Raw genomic sequence first — 27,535 nt, 5'->3', positions numbered from 1 at the left:
TTTAATTTTACTTATAGAAATCAAAACAATCTAAAAAATAGAGCACAATACAATCAGTATGATCATTGATAGACTACTGATAAATAACAAGTTTATGCTTTAAAAAAGTAAGAAAAACCTCTTACAATTAACTTTTTTAGACAAGTATATTATATTATTTTATGTTTTATTATATTATACGGTCCAAAAACAATCTATATTGATTAAAAAAAAAAAAAAAAAAGTCTCATAAAGGCTTGAAAACGAGAGTTCCCTGCAGGTGTAGATTGTATCGCGAGATTGACGTCGGTAGGAGCGTTTGATGACGATGGCGGGAAAACCCACCATGGCGGGAAAAAGCAGCGTGGTCAACACAAGACAGGCGGCGCTGTTGCTACAAATCACATTAAAATGCGCCATAAACCGCTGAATATAATTGCAAAAGTGACGAGAAAAAAAGGGAGGTTCATGGATTCACAATTAAACAGTTCATGCACTCGTTTTTTATTATTTATTTGCCGTAAAATATTTCAGTCGGAGTCGAGCACCGATGTTGAACTCGGACGTAAAAATAAAAGATGGTTTGAATAATGATTGTTTATTATAAACGCTGATATGTAAGGAGCCAGAGGGGGAGGGAGAGGAAAAAAAAGAGAGAGGCACAGGAGGAGGAAGGAGAGGAGAGGAGGAGGAGAGAGGGGGGGTCCGAGGTCTTAATTATACCAGCTCGGTGTGTGCGTGTGTGGCGAAGAAAAGGGGGATAAATTATATCGCGTTTTTTAAGATTGTTTTTGAATATTTTTTAAATCGGAGGCGGCGGGTGGTGGTGGTGGTAATTAATTAGGGCAGTGCGCGGTTTTTGTTTTGTTTTACATGGCTCCTCGGTGGAAGAAGAGGCCTCTGTGGTGAAAACACCGAGAGTAAAGAGCAGCGGCGGCGGCAGCGGCAGTAGGAGCAGGAACAGCAGCAGCAGCAGCAGCATCTCGTAGCAGGCGTGGAAAGAAAGTGCGTTGTTGTTAGTTGACACGGATCATCATCATCATCATCACCATCCTCATCCTCTTCCTCCGGCCTGCTGAGCAGCGAAGCCGGGAGCTGGAGTTTGCAGCAGCAGCAGAGGAGTCACCATGGCGGTAAACCTGGACAAGGAAGCGTACTACCGCCGGATCAAGAGATTATACAGCAACTGGAAGGTACATTTTATTATTTTTTAAATAGTGTTTTTTTGTTTTATTTTGGGTGGTTTTTTTTACGTAAACGTGCAGAAAGTAGCTGTAGTGTGGACGTGTAGATGCAGAGCTGCTGCCGCGTTTTTTCAGCCCCGGAGCTTGGGACTCTGTTGTCGGCGTGAGCGCTCTGCTCTGCCCGCATCACACCGCACACCGACACCCGAGGAGGAGGAGGCTGAGGACGGTGTAGAGGGGGGGGAAACAGGCCTTAGATTAGACTCAAACCACCGCTGTTTCTTCCGAAGCTCCCTTTTTTTTAATCCTCCTCCAAAACTGGAAGATGTAACACCAAGAGCCGCATTATAATAACCACATACAGACATAGACAGAAAGAGGACCAGGCTGCAGCCGCCTCATGTTCACACACCGATCAGCCCATTCACCAACCGAGCTGAGCTAAGCTAAGCTAACGCTGCTAGCTCGCAAGTGCTAACGAGCTAACGAAGCAGTTATACGTGTGTTGGACCTGCTCTGGCTCGTTTCTTTTTATAAATATAAAAATAAATAATCCACGTTTTATAAAGAGTCGTAAAGAAATAAAAACACAATTCACATCGTCATGTTAGATTTCTTTTTGTGTGATTATCGAAGCTCACTTGTGTCAGTTTACACTCATAACGGTCGGCTACGTGCTAGTGCTAATTTGCCAGCTGTGGCTAATTAGCATCAGAACCAGTTATACGTGTGTTGGACCTGTTCTGGCTAATTATTATTATTTTTTAATTATATTATAAATAAATAAACCCACGGTTAAATCCAACATAATTCACATCGTCTTCATGTTTGACATTTAAGTTGTTTTACCTCCAACGGTGTCAGTTTTAGACTTCTAGCGGTCGCTACGTGCTAATGCTAATGCTAGCCATGGCTAATTAGCATCAGAGACCAAGTGGCATGTGCAGCAGCTTCTGGAAATTTACTTGATATAAAGTGTGAAATGTTAACATTTACTCCACTTAATCTCATAGTTTATTTATTTTTTAACACCTTTAACTCGTTTTTGGAAGTTTTAACGTGGTGTTTGTGGTTGAAAGTGCAGCTCAATCACACAGGTAATTGTCTCAGATGTGCATAGTAAGGTTAAACGTGCTCTTATCAATGGTGTTGAAAGACTTTAAATGAACTTTGTGAGACTTTCAGCCTCCATTTGTTGATAATTCATCAGGTGCTGATGAAGTATCAACTTTTCAGTGATGGTATTTATTTTCACTCTCACTCAGATTCACCATCACTCTTTCATTAACATCTCAATAGAAACCATCTCTTTGTTTGCCAGGATTCACCCCCCAAATAAAACACTGTCGATGTTTTCATTCATCTTTATTGTACAACATTAAATCACATGTGCTTATCTTTTTTTTTTTCTTTTTTTTTTTTTTTTTTAAATTTTGTTTTTAATTATTTTTTATTTCCAATTCCAGAAAGCAGAGGATGAGTTCGGTAAAGTTGACGCCATCGTTGTGTCCGTCGGGGTGGATGAGGAGATTGTGTACGCCAAGTCCACGGCCATACAGGTGAGGACATTTATCTGTACTGCAAGTAATTACAATGCTTCAATCTGAAATGTATATTCAGCGATCAATGTACGGATTAATCGCTTCACATCTGCTGTTTCTCAGGTTAAATAAACTTAAAATGTGTGTTTTTTCTCAGACCTGGCTCTTTGGCTACGAGTTGACGGACACCATCATGGTTTTCTGCGACACCAAAATCATCTTCCTCGCCAGTAAGAAGAAGGTGGATTTCCTCAAACAGGTGGCTATCACGAAAGGCAACGAGAACGCCAACGGCGCCCCACCCATCACCCTGCTCACCAGAGAAAAGGTAAAGAACGATGGAGCTACCCATGCATGATCTCCAGATATTGTGGTTGTGGTTTTCTTCACTGAAATGTAAATCTGTTGTGGAAAAACAAGATTTGAAGCTTCCTCTTTTTTGGCAAACCTTGTATGTGTAAATTAGTTTCTTTGATTGAAGTTACTTTTAAATGTTGCTATGAGTCAGACCCCAAAACAGAAATCAGCATCTGTGAATCCTTGTATTACAGGGTATCCGCGGGGTCTTGAAAAGTATTAAAAGGTGATAAATCGATTTGGGGAAAAATAAGACCCTTAAAAAGTATTAAAAAGTCTTTTCACGACTTTATAAAGTCTTAAATTTTGAAGGTATTTTTTCTGAATTAGCCTAGCTGTTCAAGAGTCCAAAAAAACATTGTAAAATTGTGTGAATTTATTAATTTTTATTAAAAAACGAAGATGAACCGGTACATAAAAAAGAAAAGAAGATTATTGTTTTTGTTTTTTGAGAGTGGAGCAATGTTTTTTGATAAACTTTTCCTTATCCCTGCCTATTTTCAATTCTGTAGCATCACATTGGTCTATAGTCTTTATCACAAACTAAAACTGTTACGTTAAAAGTGTCACTGGTGTAAATGGTTACAGCTTGAAGTGGCGGTGAGGTATTGAAAAATATTGAGAAGGTCTTGAAAAAGTCTTAAAAAGGTATTAAAATTAACTTCAAAATTCCTGTATATACCCTGTATTATTTATTTCTCCCATGGATTTACACAAGTCACTTTTGAAATATCTACATAGGATTCAGTTTCTTAAATAAAGTGCTGGGAAGTTCTGTTAAAACAAACTGTGCCGTGGTGTTTTTCAGAATGAAAGCAACAAAGCCAACTTTGACAAGATGATCGAGGCGATCCGAGGCAGCAAAGAGGGGAAGACGGTGGGAGTGTTCAGCAAAGACAAGTTCCCCGGCGAGTACATGAAGAGCTGGAACGACACGATCACAGCGGAGGGTCTGGAGAAGGTGAGATGAGATCTGAGACGTCGCCTCAAACTGTCTCTAGTGTGTGTGTTTGCTTTTGTTTTTTAACGCCTCTCCCTCTCTTGAACCGTCCGCAGGTGGACATCAGCGCCGTGGTCGCGTACACGATGGCGGTGAAGGAGGACGGGGAGCTCGGCCTGATGAAGAAGGCGGCGGCCATCACCAGCGAGGTTTACTCCAAGTTCTTCAAAGAGCGCGTCATGGAGATCGTCGACGCCGACGAGGTGAGACGAAGGAAGGACGCGGATTTTTGAAAATCTTTTCACCACAAAAAGCGTTAAATTAACCTAAAGTCTGAGCTGAGATCAAGTAGTTTTTCAATCAATTACATTTTTTTAGATGCAAACAATTGGCTCTTATTGTCATGAAGCTGTGAACACTGTAAAAACTTAAATCAAGAAGTTACACTAGTCGTTTCAGCCGACTTGAAAAGAGTTTTTTTGTTTATTTTGATCATTTATAAACGTACAAATGTAACGATTTAAAAGTAGTGCACACAGGCTGTTTAAATGATGTGTAGCTGTGGTTAAACAATCAGGAAATAAAAGCTCCAGGTGAGAGAAATGTTATTTTCTCCTGTACTGGCGCTGTGAAAGCAGTTGTGACATGCAAACTCTGTGGTGAAAAGCTTTTATTTTGGCGTCACGTCACAGCTGTGATCTGATGGGGAAGCTCCATGTCTTTTTAAATTGTCCATTTTTCTAATTTTAACCTTCATTTTATTGTACAAAACAGTGTTGACCTGGCAAACGCCAGTAAACACTTGTAGGCGAAGAGGGAGAAAACAAACTCTTGGAAAGCTGTTCATCCACTTGGTTTTAATTGGGGATGGGCAACGATTTTATAATATTTAAATAGTCGTTTAATTAAAAAAAAATCAAATAGTTTACGAGATGTAAAATCGTTTTGTCTGAAAAAATGTAAATGTTCCCTTTTTTACTGTCGCACAAGGAGAAACGACTACAGACATCAGAAAGTTCTGTGTGTAACTCTTCAAATAAAAAACAAACTTATTAATATTCAAAGAATGGTCAAACAGTTCCCGGTGCTTTTGATTGAAACAACCATCCCGTAATTTTTTAATGTTGTGTGTGTTTGTATGTAGATGGTAACATTTCAGATTTTCCTCCCAAAAACAGAAAGTGCGCCACAGTAAACTGGCCGAGTCGGTAGAGAAGGCCATCGAGGAGAAGAAGTACCTGGGCGGCGCCGACCCGTCCACGGTGGAGATGTGTTACCCCCCCATCATCCAGAGCGGAGGAAACTACAGCCTCAAGTTCAGCGTCGTCAGGTACTCGCCACTCACCCCGTTTCCATTCAGATGCTCCAACATCTGTCCAACATCTGCGCTGTTTGTTAAAGGATATAGTTCAGCAGAGCCGCGAGCTGCTCAGAGCTACGCTACGGAGGCTGATGGGATTTCTTGGGTTTCCCTCATCAAACTCATCAAATACACAATCCAACAACTCCAAAACACTCTGGTGGACAAGTTGTGACCTGCACATTCACCACGCTATGATATAATAACAGAACGTTACGAAACAGATTTGTTTTAGAGCTAAATGCAGAGACTGCTTGCCGACAAACTGTCCCTGAAGGCAACGTGCATCAGCGGTTTTGCATGAATTTGCCTCGAAAACAACTCTCGTAACGTTACATTATTATTATTATCTCATAGCGTGGTGAATGCAGGTCACAACTTGTCCACCAGAGCGTTTTGGAGTTGTTGGATTGTGTATTTGATGAGTTTGATGAGGGAAACCAAGAAATCCCATTAGCCTTCGTAGCGTAGCTCTGAGCAGCTCACGGCTCTGCTCCACCGTTCTAATAGCTCTAATAGCTTGCACCGACAATTAAAGGTAACGAACCTACTGCTGTGACTATAGGGATTATGGCAATGGGCCAATTTGCTAAAAATGTTGAACTATCCCTTTAAATAACCAAGACGTTTCATTGATCCTCAGCGATAAGAACCACATTCACTTCGGCGCCATCACGTGCGCCATGGGGATCCGCTACAAGTCGTACTGCTCCAACCTGGTGCGGACGCTCATGGTCGACCCGCCGCAGGAGATGCAGGACAACTACAACTTCCTGCTGCTGGTGGAGGAGGAGCTGCTCAAGGAGCTCAAACACGGTGGGTTCAGGAGCGCGGCGGGAAGCGGGAAGCGGGAAGTGCGGGATCTTTGGGTGGTTACACGTGGTTAACTCGAAGGCGGCTGAGCGCGATGTCTGTTATTTAACGATCCAAGAAATAATGGCAAGTAGCTGCAAGATCCTGATCAATACTGATGATTTATTATTTATTAGTGATAATCCATAACACTGTGTTTACACCTATGTGTCCGTTTAAGCAGAGTGGAGGCTTCAGGGCCCGTAGCGATCAATTATTTATAAGTTATTAGGATTATTAGTCATAAAGACGACACAAGCAAACAAATAAAATTTTGTTTTGCTTGAAAATGATTGATCAAGTGTCAGATTTTGTTTTCTGAGCGACAATTCAGTGAAACTTCATGTCTTTATTTGAGCTTTTCTGTGTTTTTTAGTCAGATCCGCACATTTTAAAAGCTGACACAAGCAAATAAAATTCAGTTTTGCTTGAAAATAATTGATCAAGTATCTGATCGATGTGTGAATGACAGCTTTTATGTCTTTATTTGAGCTTTTCTGTGTTTTTATTGATACATAATTCACATAAAGAAGCAAATTTGTTCATTATTTAACACACAACTCCCCTGTTCTGGTTCATTTTGAACAATAAATAATCAGATTAAATTGTTTTTTTTAAATTTGCCATAATTAATGAACATGTCCCGTCTCGTCGACAGGTGTAAAAATCAGCGACGCCTACAACGCCGTCGTGGAGTACGTGAAGAAGGAGAAGTCTGACCTCGTATCAAAGCTGACCAAAAACCTCGGGTGAGTTTTAACGCCAGCGTTTTCCTCATTTTCTGCTCTGAGCGCTCGCAGTTTTTTTTTTTTTTTTTTTCCACTCACGGCGACTTTTCTCTTTTTAAAGCTTCGCGATGGGAATCGAGTTCAGAGAAGGATCGTTGGTTCTGAACGCGAAAAACCAGTACAAACTGAAAAAAGGTGAGAAGTCAACGGCTTTTTTGATTGATTATCTGCAGATATTGGTTAGTTTGGTTCTGTATGTTGAATTACAGTGTGTTTAATAGGCGTTTAAAGTCACATTGTTCACCCCTCTGTGTGTGTGTGTATGTGCGTCCTGCAGGCATGGTGTTGAGTATCAGTCTGGGTTTCTCCGACCTGCTGAATAAAGACGGCAAGAAGGAGGAGCAGAAGAAGTACGCCCTGTTCATCGGCGACACAATACAGATCAACGAGGTTAGATCTTCTTCTTTCTCTTCTTCCCGTCACCGTGAGGCGTTCAGGGTCGGGCCACGTCACTCAGTTCTGCAGCGTCTAAACAACCTGAAATGTTTTTGTTTGTTGTTTGTTGTAACAGGAGGAGGCCGCCACGATACTCACACCTGTGAAGAAGAAGATTAAAAACGTGGGAATCTTCCTGAAGGTCGGTCAATCCACTAACGACAAAACACGTTGAAGCTGAAATATGTTTAAATTAAACCTGATGATAAATTTTTACATGTTTTCTTTTATGCAACCATTTATGTTTTCAATTTTATTTCAAGGTAAACTCGGTTTAACGTAGGCGACACAATATTTTATTACAGTCTTCAATGGGAACCTTCATTTCTGGACTGTTTTTCCTCTATTTTTCCAGAGCGTTGTGTAATACTTATACTTTTTTTTATGTTCTCAGTTGTGTTTCCTGTAGAAAATCTCATAGGAAATTGAAGCTTTTGAATTTTTAAACCAGATAAAATCCCAACTTTAAATAGAAATTCTTGTGCAGCAGATCATTTAATTTTAACTTTGATATGTGCACTTTGTCCCTGTGATTAAATTTAATTTTTAAAAACTAAACTGGCTTAATCTTAAACCTGGATTATTTTATGTGAATCCTGGTTTTACTAAACTCTGAATATATTAATCGCAGATTAAATGAACCTTTCGTTGGTGAAATCCATCTTTAGTGTTTTTGTTTATTATGACTTTGAACAATTTAAACAAAACAACAACATCATGAACACTTGACTCACTCTCTTTTTCTCTGTGTTTTTGTCAGAACGACGATGAAGACGACGAGGAGGAAGACGGCGACGACGCGGAGGAGCTGCTGGGGAAAGGAGCTCGCAGCGCGGCGCTGCTGGCCGACAGAACCAGAGTGAGTGTGTAGTCGACGCTCGTGCATGTTGGTCAGTGTGTTGATTTGACTCCTGGACGGACTCAATAACTAAGAGTGTGAATGTCTTTGTACTCTATCAGCTACTTGGGAAGGTAAGTATCGATTGTTTCTTCTAAAGAAAAAAAAAATCTCATCGGCTGAACTGGTTCAGTTGTAAATCCACTTTGCTGATGGGAAAACGTTCTGTCATTTTCATTTCAGTGTTTTATTTTGTTTCGTTTTGTGCATTTTGATCGTTTTTTTATTTAATTTATCATCCAAAGCCGTGACACATGCCTGTAATTCTGCATGTGTGTTGTGTTTTTATGTTTTTTTTGTTAATCATCTCGTTTCACACGCATCTTCTTTCTTGGACTCTGGTGTCTGTTTCACCGTCACTCAACTCGTGTCTGTTGTCAAACCCCAGAACGAGATGACGGCGGAGGAGAAGAGGCGAGCTCACCAGAAGGAGTTGGCCAACCATTTGAACGAAGAGGCTCGGCGCCGACTGACGGAGCAGAAGGGAGAGCAGCAGATTCAGAAGTGAGTGGAGGAGGAGGAGGAGGAGGAGGAGGAGGCCTGATGGGGGCGCTACAGGACGGAGGGAAGGAGGGAGGGAGGAGGTTTGAGCTGCAGCGGACTGAACCTTTACAGTCAGATCCGTCCAAACTGAGAGGGTTTGGTTAATAGAAGTGGAGGAAGATGAGACGACGGGTCGATGACGGCAACATCTGTTAATCTAGACTTGTTTTATCCAACTTTACTCGTATTTTTGAAAAGTCCCGTTCCCTTTTGACGCTTTCTTTTCTTCCTTTTCATCTATATAACACCAACCAACTCTCTGCCAACGACCACTGGAAACTTTCACACACATTGTTTCAGGAACATACACATTCATTTCAGATGCATTGATACGACGCATCGGCTTCAGTTTCATTTCAACCACGTTCTGACCCGACAGTCGACATTTGACGGAGAAATCGCTGTCACACTCATTTATTCTTCCCATTTTTATTTAGTTTTACCTCTTTTTTTTTGGTCGATAACGATATCTGTTAATCTAGACTTGTTTTATCCAACTTTATTCGCATTTCTGAAAAGTCCCGTCCTCTTTGATGCTTTCTTTTCTTCTTTTTCATCTATATGATACCAACTCTCTGTTCCTGATGTAAAAACAATGTGTGTGACACTTTCCAGTGATCGTTGAGGTTCAGGCATACACATTCATTTCAGATGCATTGATACGACGCATCGGCTTCAGTTTCATTTCAACCACGTTCTGACCCGACAGCCGACATTTGACGGGGAAATTGCTTTCACACTCATTTATTCTTCCCATTTTACCACTTTTTTTTTGGTCGATTTGAAGTCATTTATCTGTGAAATGATGTCGCTGTTGCTGAAGCCAAATGTGAAAACGAATCAATTAGTAATTGGGCGAAGGAAATTTCTCAAAAAGCTTTTTAAATTCTATTCTAATGAGTTTCATGTGGTTTATTTAATGAGTTTTCTGCCTTTTTGTTTTAAAAGTCCATGTTTACAACTCCTATTTTTAATGCCTGTTACAATATAAGATTAAATAAATGCCTAATTACGTCATGGGCAGCGCAAAAATAACTAATTATTCAGTCTTTATCTAACTGATAAAGTGATTGCCAAACAGCAGCAGCATCAACACTAAACGGGTTTTATCTGATGTGCATCGTCTCTCCTGCTAAACAAACTCCCCGTCAGGCTCCGTTTAATCGCCTGCGCCCCTGAGGCGAGGAGCTGCGGAGGCGCCACTCGGCTGTAATTAAGTTCACGGTCGTTAATTGAGTCCACTATCTCTCTCTTTCTTTTTTTTTCTTTTTCCTCTCAGGGCCAGAAAATCCAACGTGTCCTACAAGAACGTGTCTCAGATGCCTCGAGAAAAAGACATCAGGGAGATGAAGATCTTCATCGACAAGAAGTACGAGACCGTCGTCATGCCCGTCTTTGGTATCGCCACGCCGTTCCACATCGCCACCATCAAGGTACGCGGACGACGACGCAGTATTTGTGTCTTTATCCTGATGTTTGTTTGTTTGTTTTCTCTTTTCACATTGACTGACGTTTGTTTTCTCTGCCGTTTGCTGCAGAACATCAGTATGTCGGTAGAAGGAGACTACACCTACCTGAGGATCAACTTCTACGTCCCCGGCAGCTCGCTGGGCCGACAGGAAGGAAACATCTTCCCCAACCCCGACGCCACATTCGTCAAAGAAATGTGAGTTCTTTTCATTTGTGTCCTTTTTGTTTGTGTTTTTTATTTTTATCATGTTACAAATCCCCATTAGCTGATGCCGAAGCAAGAAAATTAATCTATTGTGTGTTGCACTCTCGTCCGTTTAGTTTAGACTTACTTATGTTTTAAGTAGAACAATTACGACTTCACACTCGTAAAATTACGATTTTTTTTTTTCTCGTAATATGATGACTTGGGCTGACCCAAAAAAATTGAAGCTTCGAAGCTTCGATCGTTGTCATGGTAATCGATCATAAAGTCCGTGATCGATTGTTTTTTTTTTTTTTTTCCTTTTTCCGTTTTTGACACCGGTTCTCATCGGTAATTGTTACATTAAAATGAATAGGCGACTTGGCATCCTGGAAAACCTGCCTGATTTTGGAGATATGCAGTGTTTGTTTGCCATTACTTTCATTATTTCCGCTACGATCACGCTTGAAGTTTTGCACTGTTCATGGTTGTCATGGACTGCCACTGGTTTGTTATGCCTCTTGTTCTTCAGTCATCTCGCTTCTTTATTGGCTACATTCAATTTAACGTCACAATCTGCAGAGTCGGTGACATGGGATTGTCGGCTTCCCCCCCAACACAAGACGTATAAATATTGAAGAGGTTTAACTTTTACGATTGTCGGGCCCAGTGATTGTAATTCAATTCAAAAAGTGAAATGGCTTACAATTAATGAATATCTAAAATTCAGTACCTCAAAAAATGTGAATATTACAAAAAAAAATGTGTAAGGAAATGTTGGCCTTCTGAAAAGTATGTCCGTTTATTTGCATACCATAATGTTGTTGGGGCTTTTTGACTTGAGCTACTGAAATGGACTTTTCCATGATATTCTAGTTTATTTAGATGTAGCTGTATTTGTGCTCAGTGTTACTCTACACAACTTGTTTAGTCAGAAATATATTTTTTTTCCCCCTGAAGCTGATAAAATTACAATTTAACACCTTTTTTTTTTCTCTCTCTCTCTGCTCAGCACGTACCGAGCGTCCAACATGAAGACTCCCGGCGACACGTCGGTGCCGTCCACCAACCTGCAGAACGCTTTCCGCATCATCAAGGAGGTGCAGAAGCGCTACAAGACGCGAGAGGCGGAGGAGAAGGAGAAGGAGGGCATCGTCAAGCAGGACTCGCTCGTCATCAACCTCAACCGCAGCAACCCCAAACTCAAAGACCTCTACATCCGACCCAACATCGCACAGAAGAGGATGCAGGGCTCGCTGGAGGCGCACACCAACGGTGAGCCACCACGCAGGAAGTAGTAGTAGAAGAAGGTGGAGGAGGTTGTAAACGTGCACTTATAAACGTCGGTCGTCTCCTCTGGTGCAGGTTTCCGCTTCACGTCGGTCCGCGGAGACAAAGTGGACATCCTCTACAACAACATCAAACACGCCATCTTCCAGCCGTGCGACGGGGAGATGATCATCGTACTGCACTTCCACCTCAAGGTGAGGCCACGGCGGACTCTATCCTCCTCTCTTTGATGTTTAGTTTCGGTTTTTAGCTGCACTGGTACAGTTTCATGATATATTTAACATAAAGAGTACGTAATATTTAATTAAACTGATATTAAACGACCCCGTCACTAAACGTATGTATCGTGTCATAGGTCGACTGTTGTGGGAATAAAGGTTCAATTTAATTTATACAAACTGTCACAACATTACTATTTACGAAATTTGCCTGGACACACTAAATAAACAAACAGCTGGTTATCTTAAAGTAGCATAAAGACTGGAAATGGTTTTCACTCTCTTTGTACAGAAGTTTAACTTTTCTTGTACGTGGGTGGAGTGGAAACAGTGAGATTCGCTCAACGTAATAAAAACTAGTTCTAAAAACACATTTACCTCCTGAAAATACAACAGGATATCTGATATAGTGTTTAAAGAATAAAAGTTATTCAAAATAAAAGCCTTACAAGACATTTTGTGTTATTTACAAGACATTTTGTGTTATTTTGAATATGTAACAAACAATACATTTACATTTGAATGGGGGAAAAAAGTAATAAAAAGTAAATCATAAAAATCCTGATTTTTATGATTTACTTTTTATTACTTTTTTCACTGGGGGAAAAATCATTACCAAAAACAAAATGCAAAATAAACAGTGAGCTCTTGATAACTTTATTGACAGAAGAAGAAAAACACAACATTTACCTCCTGAAAACATAACAGGATGTCTGCAGATGTAAGAAATAGTGTTAAATGAATAAAGGTCCTTCAAAATAAAAGCTTTACAAGACATCTTCTCTTATTTTGAAAATGAAACAAACTAAATAAAAGTTTTAAATGAAAAAATAAGGTAATAAAATGATAAAACAAAAATGGAAATCATAAAGATCATTATCAACCCCCCCCCCCCAAAAAAAAACAACAATTAACTCTTAATAACTTTATTGACTTGACAGAAGAAAAACATATCTGTGATTTAATCTTTTCCAAAAATCATAGTTTTTTTTTATTGATAATAATGTTCTCGTACCTGAAGTTGAATATACACAATTTTTTTAGCTATTTAAAAAGAGAACAAACTGAAAGACTTAAGACTGAATAAATATTTATTTCTATAACAGTTGTAAAAACTTGATTAGAAAATGAGTTAACGTTTCATTTCATCGTCCCCTTCTCCCCCTTCCCTCCCAGAACGCCATCATGTTCGGTAAGCGGCGCCACACGGACGTCCAGTTCTACACGGAGGTCGGCGAGATCACCACGGACTTGGGCAAACACCAACACATGCACGACCGCGACGACCTGTACGCGGAGCAGATGGAGCGCGAGATGAGGCACAAGCTCAAGTCGGCGTTCAAGAACTTCATCGAGAAGGTGGAGACGCTGACGAAGGAGGAGCTGGAGTTCGAGGTTCCCTTCAGAGACCTCGGGTGAGACGACCACGAGACGAGGAGAGAAGGAGGAGACGACTAATAGACCGAATCGCCTTGTTTACATTCTACTTCCGGGTAGAAAACCAGCATGCAATTTGAATGAGATCAATAGTAACGAACGAGAGTTTAGCTATATATCATATTTTTCACGCCCTATCACCGTTTAGACAAATCTGAAATGATTGAAGAAACATTACTATTTCTGTGTGTGTTTTGTGTTGCTATGTGTTGTATTTATTCAGTTTGGGGGAATCACGGTGTCTAGAAAGCATCAGTGGCTCAGCTGACAGGGACAGCTAACAGTAGCTAAGCTAACGGCAGGACGTCAGCTGTTAAAACCCTCCCGTTGTGGGACACGGCATGAAACTACTCCAGTTAGCTCAGTCATGTTGTAACTAAGATATCCACTGGAGAAAATATTTTATCACGGACCATTTATTGAGTCACTGAGTTATTAAAGTTAAACAGGTAGCTAACCGTTAGCCCGGCTAATCTATGATAACCATGACTAATTACAAAAATGTGCACACATAAATAGTAATGTTTGTCCAATCATTGGTTTTATAAACTTACAAACATCAGATTAGTCTAAACGGTGATATAGTAACATGAAAAATTAGATATATATAGCGAAACTCTCGTACGTCACTATTGTTCTCATGCTGGTTTTCTACCCGGAAGTAGTTGTAAACAAGGCGATTCGTCCTATAGGACGGTAGAAGGAGGAGAAGCGGTGGCGTGAAGCTAACGGTTGCTGTGCGTCTCTGTCCTCAGGTTCCAGGGCGCCCCCTACAGGAGCACCTGTTTGCTGCAGCCCACCTCCAGCTCCCTCGTCAACGTCACTGAATGGGTGAGTCATCAGAGGCAGCGATCTGATTGGACGATCGAGTTAGTTAGAGGTAGAGCACTGGAAAAGAGAGTAACGACACTCATTGGTTCAATGGAAAGCGCCTCCTGATGGCGGAATATGGGTACTGCAAAAGCGCCCAAGAACTGACAACTCTGCGCTGTTGGTGAATGAGCAAGTGTGGTATTTACAATAATTTAAGGACATTTATAGATCACCCACGTTAATAGCATCATTGAGGACCATTTACAGATAAACATTAACACATAGGCGAGTAAAAAAAAAAAAAAAAAAAAAAATAGTTGTCTACATTAAAGCAGAAGTGAGTGGTCCGGTCGTTTTCGCTAATGCTGCGTTCCAGGCAGGCTTTTGAAATCGTAAATTACAGCTTCAAGTCACAACTTACGACTTTGTAGCGTTCCAGGCAACCCACTCGTGTTTTTCCGACCTGTTTTACCGGTGAAAGTCACTATAACGGCCACTCGTAACTTCCGACCGGTGAACTCGTACCAGATTGAACTGGTACGAGTTCACGGTCGGAAAAATACGAGTTTCCTTGAACGCACCATAACAGTCCTCGTCCCTACGTCGCCACATTCACGGCGTCCCTTGGCTGCACACACAGCCCTGCATGCCGTTCTCTCTCCTCATTGGATAAAAACTGTAGGATACGATAAATGTTTTCTCTTCGGCTCAGAGCAGAGCAGAGTGACTGACAGACCCGTGTTTCAGTCCAAACACTCTATGTAAGTGATTGCTGTCGGAAGATATAACTATTTAAGACTTATATTAACACAAATATATCGCTTACTTCTGCTTTAATGTTTCAATCTACATTTTGTAATAAACAAATTGTATAAGTATAATTTGATATGACCAAGACACGTAAAAACAAAAACACGGCCGTTTTCATCAATTTACAAGCAAGTGGGCAACACACATACATTGGAGTGAATGAGTTTTCTGGGCGCTTTTGCAATACCCATATCCTGCCACTCGGGGCGCAAAACCCTTATTACCACGGGAGTCAATGGTGGTGTCGTTACTCTCTTTTCCAGTGCTCTAGTTAGAGGCCAGTTTGTATCGGCTGTAGCTTGTTAACTGTTACTCCTTCTCCTCCTCCTCCTCTTCTTCCTTCTCCCTCTTCTCCTCCTCCTTCTCTTCTTCTCTTTTTTCTTCTTCCTGTCTTCTTCCTTCTACACTTCTTATTCTCCGTCTCTTCTCCTTCTCTCTTTTCATCTTCTGTTCTTCTCCCTTTCCTCCTCTTCTCTTCCTTTTCTTCTCCTCCTTCTTCCCCTTCTCCTCCTCCTCTTTTTTCTTCTCCTCTTCTTGTCTTCCTTCTTCTACCCTTCTTATTCCCCTCCCTCTCTTCCTTTTCTCCTTCCCCTCTCTTCATCTTCTTCTCCTCCACCTTCTCTTCCCCCCTCCTTCTCCTTCTTCCTCTTCTGCACCTCCTCTTTCATATTCCTCTTTTTTCTTATCCTCTTCCTGTCTTTCTCCTTCTACTCTTCTTATTCTCCTTCTCTTCCTTTTCTCCTTCTTTGGTCATCTTCTCTTCTCCCTTTCTTCCTACTCTTCCTTTTCTTTTTCTCTTCCTCCTTCTCTTCCTCTTCTTCTACTTCCTGTCTTCCTCCTACCCTTCTTTTTCTTCTCCTTCTCTTCCTCCTCCGCTTCTCCCTTTTCCTCTTCTGTACCTCCTCTTTCATCTTCTCCTCCTCCCTTTCTTCTCCTTCTACTCTTCTTATTCTCCTTCTCTTCCTTCTCTCTTCATCTTCTCTTCTCCCTTTCTTCCTTCTCTTCTTTCTTCCTTTTCTTTTTCTCCTCCTCCTTCTCTTCCTCTTCTTCTACTTCCTGTCTTCCTCCTACCCTTCTTTTTCTTCTCCTTCTCTTCTTCCTCTTCTCATTTTTCCTCTTCTGTACCTCCTCTTTCATCTTCTCCTCCTCCCTTTCTTTCTTCTGCTCTACTCTTCTTGTTCTCCTTCTCTTCCCCTCTCTTTTCATCTTCTTTATTTCTCCCTTTCCTCCTCCTCTTCTCTTCCTTTTCTTCTCCTCTTCTTCCATACTTCTCCCTTCTCTTCTTCTTTCTCCTCTTCTTTCTCCTCCTCCCTCTCCTCTTCTCCTCCCCTCTTTCCTCCTTCTTCTGTCATGTGTATTTGTTCAATTTCTGAATCGAACGTTGATCTTCAGTCAAAACTGTTTTTTATTTTTCCCTCAGTAACAGTTGTTTGATCTTAATTAACAAGTTAAAACAAAGTCTCATAAAGTCTCTTCTCCTTCTCCTCCTGTTTCTCCTCCTCCTCCTCCCTCCCTCCTCCTCCACGCCGGCCTCTGATTGGTCCGTCCCTCCAGCCGCCCTTCGTGGTGACGCTGGACGAGGTCGAGCTCGTCCACTTCGAGCGCGTCCAGTTCCACCTGAAGAACTTCGACGTGGTCGTCGTGTACAAGGACTACAACAAGAAGGTCACCATGATCAACGCCGTGCCCGTCAACTCGCTCGACCCCATCAAGGAGTGGCTCAAGTACGGTCGCCACGGCAACACAGCTGTACAACTCCTCAATCTGATTAATAGGCCTATTTCACGACTTCTGGGTTTAGGTACTTCCAGTTTCTGTTACAGGGTAAAACTACTTCCGGTCGCGGAAGCGCAATGGCTGAATCCAAAAATAAAAGCTTCTGCTGCGTAATATAATACATCCATGTGCATACCTCAGTGTACAAATTCTAGACAAAAACAGCCATACTTGCATTTCCATGAGTTTCCGAAAGAAAGACCTGAGAAAGAAGTGGGTTTTGGCTACTGCTAAAAAACAAACAAACAGCATAGACCAGCATCATTTCCATACTGGTTTTTCTAGCAGGGTAGGCTATACGAAGTGATGATGGAAAAGACTTTGTTTAGCTCGCTTTTGAATGGCAAAATATTAAAACTAAACCGTACACTGGTTTACAACCGTTACTGAATTACTGTATATCAATGTCAGTTCTCCAACAAAATCTTCTTGCTTCAAGGTTTTATTTGTCACTGTCCAAATGGAAGATTAGCGGCTAATCATTAGCCTACTGTAATAATGCCATACATAAAACATATTAAACGGCAATATGTATTTAATCATCAAAGATGTTCACTCAAACCCACATTATTTGAAACAACCTTCAAACCACACACAGCCAGTACCACTACTAAGCATAAAGTCCGTTAGCTTAATGCTAACTAAGCATAACGTCCGCTAACTTAATGCTAACGACGGGCTAACAAATTAGCATCGCTATCGCCGTTCAGCAGCAACTGACTGATAGCAGTAAAGCTGCTAAACGTTTTAATATTCTTTAATGCGAGAACATCGCCGTTAAATCCGCAGCCTGTTGTCAGTTTATCCAGATGTTGCCTGTGAGGAAATGTGCTTGTTTTGGGAGAAATGCAGAGGGAGCAGCGAGCGGGGGCTAGTGATGCTCCTAGCTACATCCAGGTAACTTTATCCACAGGTTTTTAGAGGTTTACCTTTACGTTAAACTTTTTTTAGGAGATTAATGTTAGTCTCACTGATGAAATCTTTTGTGGCGGTCGTATTAGTTTGTTTGAATGAAAAGTGTAGCCACTCTGTCAATCGCTCTAGCCGCAGCTGACCGGACCGGATGTTGATTTACCCTGTGTGACGTCACTTCAGAATCTCGTGAAATAGGCCTATTAATTCAGTCACCATAAACATCCTGGACCCAGCACTTCTTTAACTTCTTAACTTTTTAACCTTCTACACGCATCTCGTATTCATACACTTATTTCTTTTTTATTCTGGGTTTTAGTCCACTGTGGTTTTATGTCTTCATGTATTTTTACTCGGTGTTTGTGATCTGTGTTGTCTTGCTGCTGCTGCTCTGTGACATTTTGAATTTCCCCTCGGGGATTAAATAAAGTATTTCTAATCTAATCTAAAAACACGATGAAAGAGCGATAAAAAGTTGCCGTTGTTGTTGTTGTTGTTTGTTTTTAACGTGTTGTTGTTTTCCCCGTCCTCAGCTCGTGTGACATCAAGTACACCGAGGGCGTCCAGTCGCTGAACTGGACCAAGATCATGAAGACGATCGTCGACGACCCCGAGGGGTTCTTCGAGCAGGGAGGCTGGTCGTTCCTCGACCCCGAGAGCGAGGTGAGGTCGCCGTGACGACGATGACGACGACGACGACTCCTCTTCCTTCTCTACCCCTTCTCCTCCTCCTTCTCCTCTTCCTCTTCCTCCTCTTCTTCTCCTACTTCTCTTCCTCCTACTTCTCTTCCTCCTCCTTCTCTTCCTCCTCTTCTTCTCCTTCTCCTCTTTCTCTCCCTTCTCTCCCTCTTCTTCTCCTACTTCTCTACCCCTTCTCTTCCTCCTCTTCTCCTCCTCCTCTTCCTCCTATTTCTCCTCCTCTTCTCCTACTTCTCCTCCTCCTCTTCCTCTTCATCCTCTTCTCCTCCTTCTTCTCCATCTCTTCCTCCTCTTCTTCCTCTCCTCTTCCTCTTCATCCTCTTCTCCTCCTTCTTCTCCATCTCTTCCTCCTCTTCTTCCTCTCCTCTTCCTCTTCATCCTCTTCTCCTCCTTCTCCTTCTCTTCCTCCTCTTCTTCCTCTCCTTCTCCTTCTCTCCCTCTTCTTCTCCTTCTCTTCCTCCTCTTCTCTTCCTCTTCTTCTCCTTTTTCTCTCCCTCTTCTTCTCCTCCTCCCTCTTCTCCTCCTCCTTCTCTTCATCATCTTCTTCTCCTTCTTCTCTTCCTCTTCTTCTCCTTCTCTTCCTCTTCTTCTCCTTTTCTTCCTTCTTCTCTTCTTCCCATCTTCCTCCTTCTACCCTTCTTATTCTCCTCCTTCTCTTCCTTTTCTCCTTCCCCTCTCTTCATCTTCTCTTCCTCTCCCTTTCTTCCTTCTCTTCTTCTCTTCCTCCTCTCCTCCTTCGTCCTCTTCTACACCTCCTCTTTCATCTTCTTCTTCCTCCTCTTTTTTTCTTCTCCTCTTCCTGTCTTCCTCCTTCTACCCTTCTTATTCTCCTCCATCAATCACCACAAACCCGTCCGTGTGTGTGTGCGTCTCATGTCATCGTGTGTCTCACTGCGTCCGTTTGTTTGGTTTGTTTTGTTGTTGTTTTTTAGGGAAGTGGCGGAGAGGAAGACTCGGAGTCTGGGGAGGACGAGACTTTCAACCCGTCTGCGGACGAAGAAGAGGAGGAGGAGGAAGACAGCGACGAAGACTACAGCTCGGAGACGGAGGACTCTAGTAAGATGAACCGATCAGTCAAATAAATTGGCAATTTTTCCCCTCGTTTGATTTGATACCTGAAGGAAATGATGCTGTTATTATTATTATTATTATTATTATTATTATTATTATTATTATTATTATTATTAAACGGTATGAGACTTCATTTATTAACACAAATAGAGTGAGAAATTGGCAAGTTGAATAATCGTTAACTGTTGTGAACATTGATTGATTGATGATCGATTCCTGGTTCCAGCTTGTAAAATGTGAAGAACAGACAAGTTTCACTTTATTTTTAATTTATTTTTCATAATTTTTGCAAACGAAATAATTTAATCGGTGTTCCTACACAAGTATAGAAAGTATGGAATTTGATTTTATACATTTCTAGGTCTGGAAAAGTATAGAAAATGGAAATATATTTATCTTAATACTTGGTCTTATCTGAAGTTATTTGGGTTAATTATTCTGTATGCGCTATTGAACCATTTGGTGACATAATGGCATACAAATTCAGAATAATGAAATGATCAATTGCATAATTTATTTACATGATACATAGGGGTGGGAGAAAAAAATCGATTCACATAAATATTGCGATATCGTTTTTGACGATTTAAAAAAAATATATATATATTTTTTTTAATTTTAAAATATTGTGCAATGTGCATTTGTTAGCCTTTTTACATACAGAGAGTACAGGTTTTAAAAAGGGTTTAAGTTCACTTTATAATGGAGTATGTTAATTTATAGGCTCCTACAGTATTTGTGTGCAGATAAATGTTAAAAATGCAGACTAAAAATTGAGAGAATCTGCAATATCGTAGAATCGCAATTTAAATCGAATCGCCATCCAAAAAGTCGTAGAAGAATCGAATCGGGAGAAAAGCATATCGTCCCAGCCCTAATGATACACATCTAATCACTCAAATGTCACAAATTATTAGAAATTTTTTATACAGAGAAGTCTGGAAAAAGTAAGGAATTTTGAAATGTTAAATGTGTAGGAACCCTGTTGAATAGATTGATCAGACAAATAAATCGCTGACAGGTTTGATAAGTGAACTAATAGTTTGTTTGTTTTTTTTAAAAGCTGTGATCTGTGAATTAATACTGATTCTGTTGTGCGTTGCAGATTACAGCGAGTCGCTGGGCAGCGAGGAGGAGAGCGGCAAAGACTGGGACGAGCTGGAGGAAGAGGCCAGGAAAGGTTTGTATCTGTTGCTGCTGCTTTTATGGAGAATAAACAGACTCCTGTTTTTTTATTGATAACTGGAAAGAAAAACAAAACTTTATCGTTCCCATCAACATTTCGAGTCGTCTCACCGCCATAATGCGTCACACTGCGAAATGTTCAGTGATGCAACCAACTAAAACATTTGGAGAAAATGCAAATAAAGACAAGAGATTTAAATTTTATGCTTAATTTTCACATGAAAATGTTCTATAATTGATGATGTGAAGTTCGTCAAGTCAAAACCCGAGTCATTACAGTCCAACGAATGTCTTCAGACTTTTATTTTGTAGTAATGAGTTATGAAAGATGCTTCAGGGGAAACGTACTGGAGTAAAAGTAACAGTTGGTATTAGAGATGTCACGATTACTTGTTTTCACAATTAATCGTGGTATTAATGTGGTATTAAACGCCACAATTAATTAATCGTAAAGATTCCTAAATACCGTTACTTTCCCAAAAAGATGATGTTGGAACGTTATCGGCAGATGTGCACAAAAATAAAGCTTAATGCACAGATACTGGTCCATTTAACTAACGTAACATTGAATTGGTAGGAATTTAAATGTTAGCGTGTCATTTTTAATTAGAAAAAGACAAACCAAAACAAAAAACAATTAAAATACAGTAAATGTAAACATTTGGTATAGATAACAATTTATGACCTGAATATTTCAAACATTTCCCCTGGGGGATTAATAATTCGTCTTATATTAAAGCAGAAGTAAGCGATATTTTTGTGTTAATATAAGTCTTAAATAGTTATATCTTCCGACAGCAATCACTTACATGGAGTGTTTGGACCGAAACACGGGTCTGTCAGTCCCTCTGCTCTGCTCTGAGCCGAGGAGAAAACATTTATCGTATCCTACAAGTTTTATCCAATGAGGAGAGAGAACGGCATGCAGGGCTGTATGTGCATCCAAGGGATGCGCCTGAATGTGGTGACGTAGGGACGAGGACCAATAGATCCATGACGAGGGCGGGGGCTGCTAACTCCATCAGCTGACAAGACGTTATGGTGCGTTCAAGGCAACTCGTGACCTGTGTATTTCCGACCTGTGAAGTGGTACCAGTTCGATCTGGTACGAGTTCACGAGTCGGAAGTTACGAGTGGCCGTTATAGTGACTTTCACAGGTAAAACAGGTCGGAAAAACACAAGTGGGTTGCCTGGAACGCTACAAAGTCGTAAGTCACGACTTGAAGCTGTAATTTACGGTTTCAAAAGCCTGCCTGGAACGCAGCATTAGCCAAAACGACCAGGTCGCTTACTTCTGCTTTAATAGATACTTGAAATATTTTGTGTAAACAATGAGTAATGTAATTATATTTTGACTAATATTTGATTTTACACATTCATAGTGTTGTGAAAATAATGAATGCAAAATAATCGTGATAATCGTAACACCGTGATTATTTCTCTGACAATAATTGCAACAAGAAAAAATGTATAATTGTGACATCCCTAGTTGTTGTGAGCAATTTTGAATCACGTGTTGATTGTGTGAAACTCATGTTGTCGTTGTCGTTGTTGTTGTCGTCGTCCTGCAGCGGACAGAGAGAGTCACTATGAGGACGTCGAGGACACGTCCAACAACAGCAGGAAGAGGAAGGGCCGGACACCAGCTCCTCCTCCTCCTCCTCCCAGCAAGAAGAAGCGGCGGCACTAAATGTCTCTCACACACACACACACACACACACACACACACACACACACACATGCAGACACACACATACTGCCAAACCTAGCTGACCCTTAACCCCCCTTCCCCTCCCCCTCCCTCTCCGCCTCCTTCTCCCTCCCTCATCCTTCAAACCCCGACTGGCTCTTGTTTTGTTTTTTGTTTTGTTTTTTCTTTCCCCACTCATACACCTCACACAGACACACACACGCTCAGACACAACGACGTGTATATAGACGTAGAAGCCCCTTTATTTTTTATTTTTTGTGTTGGTCAGTGACGTGTCATGTTGAAACCAGCAGGACAGACACACACACCTCTCTTTCATTCATTCATTCATCCATTCATCAATTTGCTCTCTTTCTCTTTTTTATTTTATTTTCCTCATTCTTTTATCTCCTCTTCCCGCCTCCATCCATCCATCAGGGTTTCATGTTTGTGTGTGTGTGTGCGTGTGTGTGTTTAAATGGGTTTTTATTGCGAGCATTGTTTATTTTCTGTTAAGAAAAAAAAGAAAAAAAAAGTTGAGTTTCTATTAATGGATAATTAAAGACAGGACTTGACATATCCTCTGCCAAGTGTTTTATATAATAACTGAGAAGCTTCTGGTTCCCTCTCTCCCTCTTCCTCACTTCCCATCATGTTTTTCTTCGGTCTTTGTTAAATTGTGCTAATAAGATAAAACATTGTCTTTTATTTTGAAAGGGGCGCAGATACACATTTTCTGATCATTTCTTCTTTTTTAAAAAAAATGGGTTTGTAAACGTCAGCAGACAGCGCACACACACACACACAGACACACACAGTCTCCCTAGCACTTGTCCTCCTCTTTGTCCCTTTTTTGTTCATCTTGAGTAGATATGTTGTACTGTTAATTCTGAAAATCCTGTTTTTGTTTTTGTAATAAAATTAAAAGGAACTGTAGTTTTTGTTTTCAACGGTCTGTGATGTCTCTCAGGGCGACGGCAGCAGCGTCGTCTTCGGTTTTCTCTTCGCAGGTTTAACGTATCGGGTGTTTTTTGTTCGGTGCCTCAGTGCATCGCTGAGATTCTTAGTCAGACCTGCAGCAACGTTCACACGGAGACGTTTGGTTTCCAGTTTCTACTTTGGTTTTTATTGAGACTGAAACGACTTTTTCTTTCTTTCTTTTAAGCAAAATTTAAATTTAATCTTAATTCAAATTTAAACCAAAAGGAAAAAAAACTGTTGATTAGATAAATAAATTAACCATTTTCCTGTAGGTTTTACTTCTTATAGGTTTTGATGTTATTATATGATGGAAAAAAAGTGGAACCACTGAGGAATAGGTTGATATGCTAAACGAGATTTATGTAAAAAGAAAAGTTTTATCTGGACTCAATGTACAGGGAACGTAATACCTCTAAAATTTGATTTAATCTGAATCCATCTGTAATTTCTGATAAAATGCTCTCTTCACCTCTTTTTTTTTCTTTTTCTTTTATTAAAATGTATTTTTCCAGTATTTGGACCTCAGCTGGGTTCTGGTGTACAAATGTTACAAAAACAATGATTTTTAAAATATACAATTTTTGAAAAGCTTTGTGGATAAAGGCGCTTTGGAGAAAGTGGATAAAACAACTAAACTGATAATTAACCTACAGCAGATGAAGGATAGCATTGTGTTTTAAATGCTATCCAAGTATGTTGCCTTGTCAAACAAAATTAAAAGGAAGAAAAAAACTAAAAAAGCTATTGAAGAACAAACAAAACAAAACCATCAGCATAAAATAGTCATGTTCTACCTGTTTGTTAATGAGCTAAAAAAAAACTTTAACCTCTGCATCTTTGCTGAAAAAGCTTTTATTCTGAAACTAAACAATCCAGTATTTAAAGTGGGATTTAACCTCTGTAACCTTTCAACCACACCCCCCACTCGTCAAAAACCTGTTCTGGTCTGACAGACCAGAAAATCATGTCGGAGAAAAATGTGTAGGAGAAAGAAACTTGTCTGGTGAGAACATTTTCCTGAAGAATGTCCTGATCGTATAGTAAAAGATGGTTTGGTCGCCACAGAGTTTGTGACCAGCAACGTGGAGGACGAACCTCAGCGTAGAAGCAGAAACGGGTAAGTGAGCTTCATTCATTTGTAGTTTCTGCTTCAATTTTAAAGGTCATGAAACTTTTATCTTATTCCTATCTTTGAATTTTCATTTTTATTTCATCTGTCTTGAGCGTTTGTTTGATTTTGAAAAGTTTATTCATATTTCTGAAGTAGCTGATAAAGGTTTTTCTTGAATATTGAATATTTCTCACCCTGTGCTTTTAGAGGATGAGACAGTATTTTGTATTTTTCTTTGTATGAATCAGGTGTAATATTAAATTGTTAAATATGACGATAAGGGGGTTAGGGTTAGATTCTTCACATTTTAAGATCCTTTTGTTTTATTTATTAAAGTGGAAGCATTTTATACATTCAGAAATACTTAATTTCTGACAAGTTGTAACCAGGACCTTTAATTGCAATTATCAGCCAGCTGTACTTAAAATATCAAAAGCTGCACGTGTCAAAATAAAAACTAGATTATCATTTACAATTTCATTCAAATTTATTGACGTGGATAAACCCCCTTGAGAGGAATCCTCTCGATTTCGAGGGGGGCCCTAAAACTTATAAATGTTTGAGTAGCATTTTAATATCACTGTTGTGGACATTAAAAAAAAAAAAAAAGTGATCTTCTAGGAAAAGAAGGGTAGAAAATATGTACAAACATTTTGACATTTTAAAAATACCTCATAACTGCTTAAAGGAATAGTTCACCAAAAAATGAAATTCAGTCATTATTGACTCGCCCTCATGCTAATGAATACTCTGGAGTGGTTTTTTATTCCTCAAAGTGCATCTGGAGACTCGGGTTTGTAGTCCAACGGAAAGTTTATATGAGAGAAATAGGGCACAATAACATCCATAAAACTACACAAAAACCTTGTGATATTCCTCCTTACTGCTCGTCTGCTGCAATCCAAGTGTCCTAATGGGATATAGTCCAGAGTTTACTCGAAACAACGTAATTTAGGACATTTTTACAGCCTAAACAGTCCTGTATTGAATTTGCCTGGGGCGCGCCCTCACGCATGTGAATGTCAGAGCGCAATACAGGACTGTTTAGGCTTTAAAAATGTGCTTAATGACGTTGTTTCGAGTAAACTCTGGACCCCTTCAGGACACCCCTTCAGGACCCCTGCAGCGGAAGATTACAAAGTTTTTGGGTAGTTTTATGGACTTTTTGTGTCGGGCGCTATTGACTCTCATATAAAGTTTTCGTTGGACAATGCACCCCCCCCTCCCGGGTCTCCAGATGGACTTTGAGGAATAAAAAACTGCTCCCAAGTATTCATCAGCATGAGGGTGAGTCAATAATGACTCAATTTCATTTTTTTGGTGAACTATTCCTTTAATTTTTAAACTTGAGTTCATCTTTGAATTGCAGCTCTGCAGTAAATTTTGCTTCCGTGTCGTAGTGAAAGTGTGAAGAAAGCTGCCTGGACACGATGTGGAGAGGCTCTACCCTCCTGTTGCTCACAGGTACTTTTGGCCTCCAACCCTCTGAAGAATGGCAGGAAGATCTGGAGCGACTTCCTGTTCATGATTTTCTTTTCTTTTCTTTTCTTTTCCATCCACAGTTCTGTGTCCTATCGCCCACTCCCTCCTCCGGTACCACTTCATCGACACCGCTCTGTCCTGGTCCGACGCCCAGCGGTTCTGCAGGAGGAGCTTCACCGACTTGGCCACCATCTTCAACATCGAGGACATGAACCGGCTTGTGAACTCGGCTCTGAACTCTGGGGGCTCCACGCAGACGGCCTGGATCGGGCTGTACGACGACTTCGGTGACTGGAGGTGGTCCCACACAGCCAGTCGTTACCATGGCGATGTAAATAGCAACTACAGGAACTGGGACTATGGGCAACCCGACAACTTCAACGGGGAAGAGATGTGTGTGAAGATGTGGAGCGGAGGGGTGTGGGAGGACTCCAAGTGCTTCCTGAGGAACCCATTCATCTGTGGTCTGTGTTCAAATAGACTTAAATCCTATTGCAGGGAAACGTACGGTGGCCCTGAAGGCTCAGCACGCTTCAACTTATAAACCATGCCCTGCAAAAACTTTGCCTCCCAGAAAACCTGGAGTTGCAGTGCCTTGTGCCCTCAGGGCCACCGTCCGTGGAAACATCTCCAAATACTCAAGCACCATCCTGCTTTGATGCTCAATGTTGGATCTTCATCAATCTTTCTTTCCGTTTTACAGGAACAAACAAAACCAGTGAGCGCTTTGTTTTTGTCGAGCAGGAGCTGAGCTGGTCGGCCGCTCAGAAATACTGCAGGCAGCACCACACTGACCTGGCCAACATCAACAACGAGACGGAGAACTTGGAAATTCAGGGCTTGGCGAATAATCGGGGCGTCTGGATTGGGTTGCACAGGTGTGGTATCCATGGATGGATGGAGATCTGAAAGCTCCAGAATATTGTACAACATCCGTTTCTTTATGCAGGACTCGTCAATGGTCCGATCGAAGCAACTCCACCTACCGCAACTGGAAAGCCGGACAGCCTGATAACGTTGGAGGGCAGCAGGGCTGCATCGCGACCGACCTGGGTAACGCGGGCCTGTGGTCGGACGAACGGTGCAGCAGGGAGCTCACATTTATCTGCTACGGAGACGAAAACGGTGAGTAGCTTTGTCGCCGTAACAAATTTCAACATAAGAAGGACGGGCTTTCCTTTGAGATGATCCATCAGTCCAAGATCTCCAACGTTCAATATCCGATTGGTCATCAACAGAAACACACTGAGGATGTAGTTTTGAAGTGATTTCCTTTTTTCTTCATTTATATCATGTCTGCATCGCAGGTGAAACTCCAGACAAAGAAGTGTCCACCACCCCCATTGCTACAGGTGCAACCACCTCTGTGACCACAAAGACACCCATGACCAAGGGGCAAGTCTCTGGTATGTCGTAGAGAAAAACCGCACAGCTGTGGTAATCAAAATCACATTTTGATTACCACAGCTGTGCGGTTTTAGTACCACAACTTTTTTTGATTGTGTAGGAGAAGATTCAAATGGCTCAA

The 27,535-nt window shown here is 40.9% G+C and overlaps 1 protein-coding gene across 1 annotated transcript; it reads left to right on the top strand.

Annotated features, from left to right (window-relative positions):
* The first annotated feature begins 649 nt into the window (after positions 1–649).
* Positions 650–23,375, top strand: supt16h (SPT16 homolog, facilitates chromatin remodeling subunit). The gene is made up of 24 exons (XM_083993242.1): positions 650–1,172; positions 2,630–2,722; positions 2,862–3,032; positions 3,870–4,022; positions 4,118–4,264; positions 5,180–5,331; positions 6,005–6,177; positions 6,872–6,962; positions 7,063–7,136; positions 7,279–7,391; positions 7,513–7,578; positions 8,197–8,295; positions 8,723–8,838; positions 10,157–10,310; positions 10,416–10,543; positions 11,544–11,806; positions 11,897–12,015; positions 13,216–13,454; positions 14,232–14,307; positions 16,654–16,823; positions 18,321–18,450; positions 19,419–19,542; positions 20,663–20,737; positions 22,315–23,375. The coding sequence occupies exons 1-24, from the start codon at positions 1,107–1,109 to the stop codon at positions 22,431–22,433; spliced, it is 3,111 nt and encodes a 1,036-aa protein (XP_083849368.1). The 5' UTR covers positions 650–1,106; the 3' UTR covers positions 22,434–23,375.
* Positions 23,376–27,535: the final 4,160 nt, after the last annotated feature.

Source organism: Trachurus trachurus (assembly GCF_905171665.1).
Source record: "Trachurus trachurus genome assembly, chromosome: 18".
Lineage (NCBI taxonomy): Eukaryota > Metazoa > Chordata > Actinopteri > Carangiformes > Carangidae > Trachurus > Trachurus trachurus.
Note: the sequence above shows the minus strand (reverse complement) of the source record. Positions and strands in the feature narration are given on the sequence as shown.

Coding starts and splice junctions, on each gene's coding strand:
- supt16h (XM_083993242.1), top strand. CDS start 1,107: ATGGCGGTAAACCTGGACAAGGAAGCGTACTACCGCCGGATCAAGAGA. Junction 6,178..6,871: donor GCTCAAGGAGCTCAAACACG/GTGGGTTCAGGA, acceptor TCTCGTCGACAG/GTGTAAAAATCAGCGACGCC. Junction 14,308..16,653: donor TCGTCAACGTCACTGAATGG/GTGAGTCATCAG, acceptor CCGTCCCTCCAG/CCGCCCTTCGTGGTGACGCT.